Below are 13,407 nucleotides of genomic sequence, written 5' to 3'. Positions count from 1 at the left end.
AAATTTATGATCTCTATAACTTGGTAATGAGCATTCCGATTTGTTTCAAATTTTGTGGGTTTATTTAATACTTCGTGCAGCCCTTCAAAACGATTACTGTAATTTCAATATTTTCAGGACATTACACAGATTATTGAGTTTTTTCCTTTAGATTTCGAAATCTATATTTTTTACACGTTTTAGAGAAATATCGTTACTGGCATGAAAAAATACATTTTTCAGTATAATTTTTCAGAATTTATTATGATACTTCTCTTCGAATATTGTGTTAAAAATTGAAATAAATAGCTATAAATTTTCTCAAAAAGTGAAAAAATTAAACAACGGTATTAATTATTAAGAATTATTTCTGCTATAAAGCAAATACACTCACGGTTTACATTTTCCAAGATGAGCTACTTCATTTTAAAGTTTAATATCTAATTTTAAAATAATTCACAGTTTCATCAAGCATACTTTTAATTGATATTTTATGGCCAGTCACTCATGTTACACTCTGTTTAGTCATAATTTCAATTATATCAACTTACCATTTGTTTGCAGCGCCAAGTCCAATATAGTTCGGTATTTATCTATTCTACAATCTGACATTGGTTGCGCCCCATTATACAAAAGAGAAAATAATACTGTATAATCCCTTTTGGTAAAATGTTCTCCCTTCCATCTTTTTATCACTAACTGTTCTAAATAATAATTGAGCCAACGAAAATCACCCTTTTTATGCCTAATATACCCGACAACGGAACACTCTGAACCAGAATATAAAATGAAGTCGTAAGTAGCAAACTTCATGATTGCAAAATTTTTTTCAAGTCAAAATTCTGAGAAAATATTTCAGATATAGAAGTACTCTATACGGTGGAAGATATGAAACTGAATATTCGGAAAAGAGAATCCCTCTATATAATAATATTCAGGTAGAAATTCAAAAAATATGAAAATTCACTCATTATATACGTGTCAGTACAAAAGTGAATTTTAATAGTTTTCTTTCAACCCAAATTTCAACAATTATCTTCAATACCACTTTGAGTTCTTAAGGTGATTCAGAAGTCGATTTTCGGTACCTTTTGCATTAAACATAGGTCGAATGTATTCTATTCATTTATTGTTATTCATGTACATATTACTCATTTCTCATTATTCATGGTTAGAACTATTCATTCAGAGGGGCACTACAGGTATATCGAAAATTGTTAGAAATACAGGGTGGCTTAAATTACAAAAAAATTGCGTTATTTAGGGATTAGTGTGTTGGAATTAACAGATCCAAAATATCTCCAGAGGTTCTCGAGTTTTCTCGAAAAAACTAAAAATCCCGATTTTTAGTTTTATCTGTATAACCCATTTGTTTCTGGAGGTAACTTCACGGAATTCCGTTTGTAGCCATAATCCAATATAGAAATTCTAATAGTGTCGTCAGATTTTTCTTTGTTTCATTGTTTCAGAGACGCGATAGTCAATTTTTTTTTTATGGACGCCATATTTGTTTTCCTTACGAGGCGATAAAGAAAAAAATTACGAATACAACAATGCATCAACAATTTAGTAGGCTGGTGCCGGAATATCAAATAACTTGTTACTTTGTTTAGTTGTTAGGTGAAAACATCACTTAATTTTTGTAAAAACCTTTATCCTGTTTGATAAGTTACGTACTATCAATTACATAATCCTGCTGATACCAACACTCTACATAGCGTACAACTAGCAATGTCTGTAGGAATTGTTCTATGTAATTAAAAAAAACTCAAGTGATGGTTTCACATAACAATTGTCAACAAAGTTATTTGACTATTCTGGCTCCAGCCTACTACAAAATCATTCATCATGTTTATACAACAATGTATTTTCGTAACCATTCCATTCGAAGTGGATTTCCATAAATATCATAATTGACAAATAACTCAGTTGACAGTTTATAGGTGAAGCCATCACTTGAGTTTTTTAAATTATGTAGAACAATTTCTACAGACATTACCATTTGATGCTATATTTAGAATGTTGGTAACAGCTTCAGCATGATTTTGTAATTAATAGGACGTTACTTATCAAACAAGATATAGGTTTTTACAACAATCAAGTGATAGTTTCATATAACAACTGAACTAAGTAACACGTTGACAATTTTGGCACCAGCTTACTACTCAAACAAGAAAATTAAAAGGAATTTTGAATTTGCGTAGCTAGACTCGATATTTTTGTAGAGGTTGATAGATTATTGAATTTGTAATTTTTTCCTTCATCACCTCATAAGGAGAAACAATATGGCGTTCCAAAGAAAAAAAATTGACTATCGCATCTCTGAAAGAATGGAAAACAGAAACAATTCGACGACTAAATTCTAAATTTGATAACGGCTGCAAACCGAATATCGTGAGGTTATCTCCAGAAACAAATGGGGTAAACGGAAAAAAGAAAATCTTGATTTTAATTTTTTCAAGATATCTCGGGGACCATTGGAGATATTTTGGATCTGTTATCAGGTGTGTGAATAAGTCTTTCCCGTTTTTTGTAAGAGATGGCGCCACCAATACTGTGCGAGTATTTAATGGTTACATATGTCATAATCAAAGCTTATTCATCTGTCAACAATTCCACACGAACACATTAGTTGAAATTTTTTCGCATCATAAATTTTTGAAATCGTGAAAATGTCGAAATTTGAGCCGAGTCGACGTCATTTGCGGGAAGTTTCACTTTATTGGTTCAATTTGAAGAAATCTGCTGCCGAGGCGCATCGGTTGCTTCAGGAAGCTTATGGAGAAGGTTGTGTCGATGATTCAAGTGTTCGCGGATGGTTTCGACGCTTCAAAAGTGGCGATTTCGACGTGGAAGACAAGGAGCGTTCCGGGCGGCCGCAAATCGTTGAAGATCAAGAATTGGCGACTTTGCTTGATGAAGATTCGTGTCAAACGCAAGAAGAACTTGCTGAAGCATTGGGAGTTGACCGAACAACCATTTCCAAGCGTTTGAAAGCCATGGGAATGATCCAAAAGCAAGGAAATTGGGTGCCGTACGAACTGAAGCTGAGAGACGTCGAACGGCGTTTTTTCACTTGCGAACAGCTGCTTCAGCGACATAAAAGAAAGGGTTTTCTGGCGATGAAAATGGATCCGTTACGATAATCAGAAGCGAAGAAAATCATGGGGACTACCCGGCCATGCATCATCATCGACGGCCAAGCCAAATATTCATGGCGCCAAGCTCATGCTCTGTATATGGTGGGACCAGCTAGGTGTGGTTTACTATGAGCTTCTGAAACCGAATGAAAGGATCACAGGCGAGGTCTATCGACGACAATTGATGCGTTTGAGCCGCGCACTGCGAGAAAAACGGCCACAATACTCCGACAGGCACGACAAAGTTATTTTGCAACATGACAATGCTCGCCCACATGTTGCACAGCCGGTGAAAACATACTTAGAAACGCTCAAATGGGAAGTCCTACATTGTCCAGACATTGCTCCGTCTGATTACCATCTCTTCAGATCGATGACGCATGGCCTGGCTGACCAGCACTTCCATTCCTACGAGGAAGCCAAAAAATGGGTGGATGACTGGATAGAGGCCAAACCGGTCGAATTTTTTCGCAACGGGATTCGTATGTTGCCAGAAAGATGGGGAAAAGTTGTAGCTAGCGATGCCCAATACTTTCAATAATTCATTTGTAACCATTTTTTCACAATAAAGGCTCAAAATTTGAAAAAAAAAACGGGAAAGACTTATTCACACACCTTATATTACTAAAAAGCTGCCCGGCAACAAATCCTCTGGTATAGATGAAATTGATAATAGATTGATAAAATTTCGAAAAAAGCAATTATTCAATTAATTACATTATCAACGCTCTACACCTTTTCCAATTGTAATTCAGAAAGGGTTAAATATAATTGAGAGAAACAAATTGAATTTTAGGAGAGCGAAATTGCAATTCAGAATTGGAAGGTGTTATTTAGAATAGGTAATTTGAAAAAAAAAACTTTATATTCAGAAACGGTACTTTGTATTTCATTATAACAATATAGAATTCAGAAAAGGAAAAATTGAATTGAAATTGGGATTTGCTAATTTGGAATTCTGAAATTGTAATGCAGGAATTAATGAAAATGAATAGCCACATATCTATGTAATACCATAGTATAAGGATAAACTATGGTAATACCTTGTACTGGTAGCTCACATTCGGTTCTGTTCTGAATTACATATTACATTATAAATAATGGTTTTAATGTCTGAAATATGCATGCCATTATATTATTCCCATATAACATTATCTGAAATTGAATTGATAAACTGGGAAATAAAATTTTTCTTTTTTGAAATATATTTTGTAGTTTCTGAAATTCTATTCACAATTCTGAATTACAATTATGTTTTTCTGAATTCCGTCATCCTATTCTGAATTTAAATTTCGTTTTCTCAAATTGAATGAACTACTATGAAATCAAATTTTTCTTTTTTAAATAAAACTTTCCCACTCTGAGAAACATGTTCCTTTTTCTGAAATAGAACTTTTATTTTCTGAACAACAATTGGAAAAAGTGTAGTTATATTCTGACCGGATTAGTGGAAAAAGGCTATTTTCATCCCTATTCTAAAACCGAAAAAAACTGAAAACTACCGAAATAATTACAGACAAATTGAAAAAAACTGCAATGATAAACCGATAAGGGCTATACTTGAAGTTGGTTGACACGAAAAAGGTAAAGTTCTTCAGAACAAAACTAATTCTCAAAACAAGGCCGACTAGTTTCGATTTTAATCAAAAATCATCTTCAGAAAAATAAAAAATTCTTACAATATGGCACAAATTAAAATAATACATAACAATAGTGTAATAGTTATTTATAATACAAGTGCAGAAGGTATTGATATTCTTCCACGAGTTCAAAATTCAAAAACGAGCCACGAAGTGGCGAGTTTTCTAATGAACGAGTGGTAGAATGAGCCTTCTGTACGAGTATTAAACATTATTTTCTCTAATTCTGTGGTTATTCCGTTCATTCTTCCACATCTTGTAGAACAAAATCGTGCGAGAATATATCAGAAACGCACAGTTTTCATGGTTATATTTTATTATTCTATGTTGGCACTCCGAACTTTCCGCTACGGCTTTATCTGTCAATTCATCGAATTGCCTTAAAGAAATCAGATCTGCCAACCAACATTTTTCAATGCAAAAATCACTAAATTATATTTATGGAAATATTTCATTAATTTCAATGAAAATGCAATGAATTAGAGAAAATAATGTATAATACTCGTACAGAAGGCTCATTCTACCACTCGTTCATTCCAAAACTCGCCACTTCGTGGCTCGTTTTTGAATTTTGAACTCGTGGAAGAATATCAATGCCTTCTGCACTTGTATTATAAATAACTATTCTCTAATTCATTGCATTTTTATTGAAATTAATGAAATATTTCCATAAATATCATTCAGTGATTTTTGCATTGAAAAAAGTTGGTTGGCAGAACTGATTTTTTTAAGGCAAATTGATGAATTGACAGATAAAGCCGTGACGGAAAGTTCGGAGTACCAACATAGAATAATAAAATATAACCATGAAAACTGTGCGTTTCTGATATATTCTCGCACGATTTTGTTCTACAAGATGTGGAAGAATGAACGGAATAACCACAGAATTAGAGAAATGCAATTTATTGTTATTATAAACGGAAGAAAAGAAAAACTATAAAAATTAACGAATGAAAATGGTTTGATTTTGGATCGTATATATAGTTATGTCTTCAATTATATTTTAGAATGAGGGAATGAACAATTTACCAATTCCGGGAATTTACTGACAGTTTTGAAATGGTTTGGAGTCATTGAAAGATTGAAATGAAAACACACAATACATCAAGAGATGTGATTGGGAAAGAATTAACATATTGATTCAATAATCTAAGATTGAATGTTTTATACATGCGTATTTGACATTGATTTTTCATCATGAATTTAAATTATTATGTTTAAGTTTTCGTTTTATTGATTGAATAATAATAGGCGGAGTTTTCAAGATCTGTTCCTTATAACTGATTATTCATCTTGTTTTATAAAGATCATCTCGTGGAGTTAGAGTTGTCTTAAAATTATTTGATGTCCTAATATCTTAATTGACTGGATGTTAAAGACGAAAGAGTGAAGAGTATTTTAAACACGCTAATGTGGTGTTATTTCATTTTTTCTTTCTTAATGGATTGAGAATGTTAAGGCATCCCTTTGATGTTCTGATAAACTGTCTTTGAGATATCGACTTGTTTGTCCAATATACGTGGATTGAAAATCTTTGCAATTTATCTTTGTAGATAACATCGCTAAGAAGTCCTCTGTTGGTATTCGAAGATCTGAATATATTGTTGATGTGTAGAGGGGATTTTTTTTATTAGTTCTGAAAGGCTTCAAAGCTTTTTATGTGAGTTACTCCATAAAATTTTTGTTCTCATTTACAGTATCATATGGAACCTAACCAATCCTTGACTAGCAACATGTTGGTCAATTTCATTATTAATTCAATATTATTTTTCAGGGAGCGTCTTATCTTATTCAAGTTGGTATTTTTAAAATCATCTGATGGCAATTTCATTCCTCGATTTTTAAGTTATTGAATTCATTGATTTTTTTTTTTTTTTTGTAATAGTGTGTTTCGAATTGAAATTCCAAATTTATCCTTAAAACCAAACAATAAAGGTCTCAAATCCACACTTGTTATATTTATGTTTTTCGAGTTATTATGATCACAAATTTAGATATTTTTTTCAAAAGAAAATGTTGCTTTTGAAATTTGTTTTGTTTTCTATGTGAGTTCAATAAATATTTAGTTTTGATGAAATAATTGATGTGTTATATTTTCCACAATAGAAAATTGTCTATATTATATTATAAGCCATGAAAATACTGATCAGAAAAAATATACGAAAATTTTCGATGAAAAAATAAACCTGGTGACTTGGTGACAATATAGGTACCTCAATACATTTTAGATTTGATCAAATAAAAAAATTGGTATCGTAAAAAATATAATAATATTAAATCTGAAATTTTGAAATATAGAATTGATTGTTGGCAGACAAAGTTGTGAAACGTTGTAAGGAGACAATTATGAAGTCTGTCAAAAAATATTCAGCAAAATTGAAACGATTAATGAAGACAATAGAGAATATATTTACAATCGACCCAGAAAAGCAAACCAATTATCAAAACATTTCTAGGAAGTACAAAGCAACATAACAATGGAGCAACAGAAAATAATTTTAGAAGTTGAAAATTTTATTTACAACTATAAAACTTCCGAGACAGAAACAAAACTGTCATCAAGTCATATTATTAAGTCATCAAAAACCTGTAAATGTCCTAGAATTGACGAAATTGACAATGAACTTGTCAAAAACCTTCCTAGAAAGGAAATCGTAAATATTGTTGTATATGTTCATTACTCACGCTGTATTTAAACTTCAATAATGGCCTTCTTCTATTTCAAAATATGGAAACAGAGGTGTTTCACCGATACTACCTGCTCTAAGTAAATTTGCGAAAAAGTGATTATAGACCGAATAGGAAAGTTCCTGAACAAAAAATTGCTAAACGATAATTTGCACTTTAGCTTCAAGAAGTTCCAAAGCAAACATATGTAATAGTGTAATGCGAATAACTCGTGTATTCACAAAAATATCGAAAAATTTCAATATAAGATAACAATATGTAAATATATTTTCAACTGAGCTATTTAAGCAGGAATCCTAGCTTTGGATATCAATGAAAGCATCAAAGTTTTATATTATTTCCGAAACCGCTATTCGTTCATTACTTTCCATAATGCATCTATATTATTTAATTTTTTTCAATTCAATTTAAATATTTTATTATTTATAAATTGATATTTTTTTCTGTTATTCAATAATTAAGACATAATTCTTTTGAATTTGCCGTGCTTTATATTACGCGCGCCTTTTAGTTAACCCCACCAGATGAAACAATAGATAAGATGTCCAGAATATTTTGAAAATTTGAGAATAATCAATCAAATAATCAATGAAAATATTTTAAGATTATTATTTAGTGAAGCAAAGAGTGATAACAATAATCTTTAATTGTTTCTTTTGTTTTACAGGTAACTCTGTAATTAATGTAAGTGGCTTAAATAACAGCTAATAATTAATTTTCGTTTTACACCTATGTTATCAATAAATATTGAACATCCTTAAATTGATATTTTCAACATTTCCCAAGTTGTTTTTAGAGGAAAAATATATTAGTACTTATGTAGAAATTAGTAATTTGTTCATTTTTTGTGATATTGATAATATTTAAAAGTTTTCATCTGATATTTCATGTTCATTATCAATATTAAATTTACTCAATTTTTTTCGGGTATCCATTTACTTGGGTTATTTCTGTTAGGATTTCAGTTCATGTTAACTCAATAAACTTGACAAATATAGGTATATGATCGTGTTGATGACACTGGGAGGAGATTCATTTTTGTTCCAAGACAATATACTGGGTGTTTCATTTTACATCGAACAAACCTATTCAGTCATGTAGAAGACACCGGTAGAATCAATTTTTCCTTCCTTCCATATACCTCGTTTTCGAAGCATGAGGGAGATACAGGGTGTGCAACTTCATTTCTGACCAATATTCAATTGAGTGTGGTCAGTTATGTATAACCTTTGAAGTTACGATTTCTGGTCAAATCAGATTACTTTTGAGTGCTCAATTCAGAAAAGGTAGAGAACCTTGAAAAAAAAAATTCAAAATGGCGGAAAACCTGCAACGTTTGAATTTTTTTTTCTCGGTGGACAAATTGAATTTAATTTTCTGAATCAACTCATTATTCTAGGAAATTCTGTGAAAAAATTCATTGAAAAATCGAAAAAAATATTTTTTTTTACATATCTACAGCGAAAATAAAATTTCACCCGAAATTGATGATTATACTTTTTTTTATACCTAACACGAGTATGATAACAGAATCGAAAAATATTGAACGGTTCTTTCATAACGGTCATCCAAAATTCTCCTTCAACTGATTGGGCTAAAGGGCAAAAATTTTGAAATGACATTCTCGAAACATTCCAGATGGTATAGTATAAAATTATCACAACAAAATATTTGCTGTAATTTCAATGAATCTCTGTGGGGAGACGAACTCCCGACCTCTCGAAGTATTGCCAGAAAAAAAATTCAAAGGTTGCAGGTTTCCGCAATTTTGAATTTTTTCGAAAATGAGTCAAAAATGATTTTCCCGGTTTCATCTAACATGACTATTTAGATTTGTCCGGTATAAAATGAAACACTCTCTATACCTCATTTTCGAAGCATTAACGAGCAACAGTGTGTCCAATAACATTCCTGAGCAATATTCTTATCAGTGTGTTATATAGTTATGTATAACCTTTGTAAGTATATGATCCTTCAAAAAGGCAAGTCGTGACAATGAAGCAGCTAATTGCTCAATTTATTACCTTTACATTATGAACTTTTAGAGAACTAGGCAGGAGGGTTATAACAATCATAATAATAATAATGTTTATTCATCTCTAAAACACAAAATCTCAATACATACATGAAAACAGAGAACCCGGAGAAATAAACATAGGGAAACTCAAACAGCTCAAGAGAGCTTGTCTTTGGGAATCATAAATGAATGATTTGAATATTCGAATATTCATTGATTATTTATTCGAATAATTGCGTTTTGCATTATTGGAATATTCATGAATATTCACTGAGAAGTCTCATATTCACTGGTGATGAGTAGTTACTAGTTAGTTGAATAATTAATCATTTGTGAAGTTAAGAATGAAAGTTTGAATGTTCACTTGACTCACTTGAATATTCAACGAATATTCAATGATTAGTTGTTAGTTATTTCCAAGGTAATTGAGAATATTGTTTTTCAGAAAATTACTCAGCATTATAAGTTAGATTAATTATTAAATTTTATTTGTCTATTCATTCTTCTTAAAATTTAAATATGTATCGATCCGAAATTCTTCAATTGTTGGTAATCGTTACAGTTATACGTTTGAGCTGAAATTGTTATTTTATTTTGTTAGAATACGTAACGACTTCGATGAATGATAAGATAATGACTAATATATTGTTAATGACGATAACTCAAATTATAAAATTCCTACTTATGATAATATGAAATTAATATTCGAGAACGTTTTATTCATATTGTCAAAAAAATTGAGTCCGCTCTAGATGATTAGTTGCTGATGATAGTTGTTGTCTTTTCATTGAAAAATACATACTGAAATATACTTTCTACTACAATTGACAATTATATCTAATACCGGCATAAATCAAAAATAGAAGAATACAGAACTTTCAATGGATTAATTAATAAATTATTTGAACCTATATATAAATATGTTTTAAAGAAGATCTTCTTCATAAGAGATTAGATGGCTAATGATCATTATGATCGATGTTGATGAATATGATCGATGTTGATGAATATGTAAGGACCAGAACCAGGCAATTAATATAAATTATATTTGTCTATTGATTCTTCTTGAAATTTAAATATGTACTCATCCGAAATACTTCAATTGCCGGTAATCGTTTCATTATTTTTCGCTTAAAATCAAATCCAGATTTTATATTATAATACAATACAGATATACATAGGACGTTTGAGCTGAAATTGTTATTTTATTTTGTTAGAAGACGTAACGACTTCAATGAATGATGAGATAACGACTAATATATTGTTAATGGCGATAACTCGAATTATAAAAAAAAATTGTAGAATAGAGAACCTTCAATGTATAAATTCATTATTTTTGAATGATTTTTCGTTTCCTAATAACAATTTTTTCGAAAAAAAAATTGAATTTGAATATTGTGGAAAATATTTGGTACAACTTTTTTGAAAAGGACAGGAAACCACTAGCGCAGCTAGAGGGAATTCCCCATTCAGTTGCAGCAGCCCCGCAAAAATACCATCTATTGAGAGAAAGCTTTTCAATGGAACGTACAATATAATATCTCTGATAAAATTCGAATTTTATTGCCACCATGTAGTAGATGAGTAGTTGGACACCACTATACAAAGAATTATTACATTTTCTTTGCTTCAAGTATCATGGTTAACATATGCTACAAAAATACTACCTAAAAAACGACGAAGTTGCCGAGGAATGCTAGGATTGTTCGGTCATAAAAATACACAATTATGCTACTCGAAAAATATTACTATCTCAAGAGGTCACGTGAGATGTGGAACAAGCCTTTGGCTCTCGAAAAGATGAAGAAAAAAGAAAAAAATATTCCAAAACAATGAAATTCTCTGAATTTGTAATAAATTTTACAAATATCAGCCAACGAAATAACGCTTGAATGTCAATTCAAGATTTGGAAGAAGGAAATTTCGAGAATTCCCGATTCCTAGGAACATCTGAAATGAAAACGAATTTTAAAAATAATCTATTTTTATTATCTCTAGCATTTACTTCAGTTCAATCTCTGAATTATAACATGAATTTTCATATTTAAATTTTTATACGAACTACAGCCACACCACCAGGCTTCAACCGACATCAATTCCCCTTCTCCTCCAACCCTTTGTCGCCAATTTCGTTCAGCCCCCACCCAAAACAAAAACCTGGCTAACTCAGGTATCTCAATTAGACTTTCGAATGTACTTAAGTGTACAACGAAAAATTTTAAGCTTAGTTTGAATAGATCTCTCTTCGTGAACAGTTGATTGCCCTTATATATATATAAATATATATTTGACGATTGTTCAGATAACATTGAAAGGAAGGTAAATATATCAAATTATAATTTTTTAGCTAGTGCATAAGTAGGTAATCAATCATCTGTAAAGTAAACTTGATTCTATTTTATTGAATTATGTGATTTGTTAAATTTTGGACGAAATATGGCCGTCTTTCCTGAAAAAAATGTGTTTAAAAAGAATTTCTTCTACCTAAGGATTGTTATGAAAACCTAATGATATATTGTTTTTTTCAGAATGGATACAAGTAACCTTGAAAAATGCATCATTTGTTCTCAAAAAATTGATGAAACAGATGTATTTGTTGCGAAATGCTTACATCACTTCCACAAAAAATGTTTGAGCACGGAGTCGGCCAATATATCGCGATGTCCACAATGCTCGGAGGAAGTTGTTACAAATTTGGTGGAAGGAGACTGCACAATTTGTTTAGAGCCTTTAAAAAACGGAATATACATTACAAACTGCAGACACTCCTTTCACCGTGAATGTATTTCTAAATGGGCAAGTCAAAATGAGACTTGTCCTTACTGCCGGAGCCCTGTCCCGATAGAAGATATTTTGGGGGAATCCATGTTCGATTCGACTTCCTCCGAAAATGAAGCAGATGTACCAGACGAATATTTCGATGATATGGTTACATACATTGTCAGGCTCCTCGAGATGCAGAGGATACAGCGAGGTGGAAACAACTAACCGAGCGTATAGGAGGGAATCATCAGCAATGATGGAACGACTAGAGAGAGAGAGAGAGAGAGAGATAGAGATTGCTACATATTGGGCAATGTTTGTTATATAGGATATTATACAAAGTAGTTTTGAACATTTTTTATTAATAAATAATTTGAATTTTTTCATCCGTTTCATTGATTACAAACCCTTACCCCCATATCGAAAAATTTCTAAAGAAAATTATTATGACTATACCAGTGATTCGTATTGCGGAAGGATTGATATCTGAATAATACTTCCAACTATGATCTCAATAATGAAAGGAATTATAGAAAATGCTTGTACAAAATCAACGAATTTTAACTGCTAAAATACAAATTCATCAATAAGTTAGTTTTTTCCTGAGTTTAACGATATACAGTGTATCTCAGAAATAATAAGAATTATTCCAATTATATAATCTTGGATCCTAAATATACGGAGTGAAACCAAATCGACTAGATGAAATAAGAGAGTATGGATAATGGTTTCATTTTACTCTAGTTGATAAAGGCATTACTATAGTTTCTTAGACCCAACAAGAATATATGAAAAAATCCAATTCATTCCTAGAAATCGATAATTTACAAATTATTAACTGTAAACTAACATCAAAATTTCTGAAAAAAATAAAATCTGCTCTTACCTCTGATTCATCCCATTTTCAGAATATTTCAAAGAAGAAACTAATCCTCTTGAATCCTCAACATCCAAAAATGTATTCTTAAATCAAATAAAAAAAATAATTATCCTATTAGACCCGTTGTTTCATTAGTACCTAACTGCTCCTTCGACAAAAGAGTCCAAAAAATTAATTAAAATCATCCAAAACTTTATTGAATTCAAACGAAATATTCAATTGAAAATGCAACTGATCCAAAACAAAAAATATCAGATTATCAACTGATGCAAAATTAATTTTATTCGATAAACATACAAA

At 31.0% G+C, this 13,407-nt stretch overlaps 1 protein-coding gene across 1 annotated transcript; it reads left to right on the top strand.

Annotated features, from left to right (window-relative positions):
* The first annotated feature begins 766 nt into the window (after positions 1-766).
* On the top strand, positions 767-12,452 carry LOC123682432 (E3 ubiquitin-protein ligase ATL42-like). The gene is made up of 2 exons (XM_045621036.1): positions 767-774; positions 11,993-12,452. Exons 1-2 carry the CDS (start codon positions 767-769, stop codon positions 12,450-12,452), a joined length of 468 nt encoding a protein of 155 aa, XP_045476992.1.
* Positions 12,453-13,407: the final 955 nt, after the last annotated feature.

The sequence above is a fragment of the Harmonia axyridis genome, chromosome 6, assembly GCF_914767665.1.
Source record: "Harmonia axyridis chromosome 6, icHarAxyr1.1, whole genome shotgun sequence".
Classification (NCBI taxonomy): domain Eukaryota; kingdom Metazoa; phylum Arthropoda; class Insecta; order Coleoptera; family Coccinellidae; genus Harmonia; species Harmonia axyridis.
Note: the sequence above shows the minus strand (reverse complement) of the source record. Positions and strands in the feature narration are given on the sequence as shown.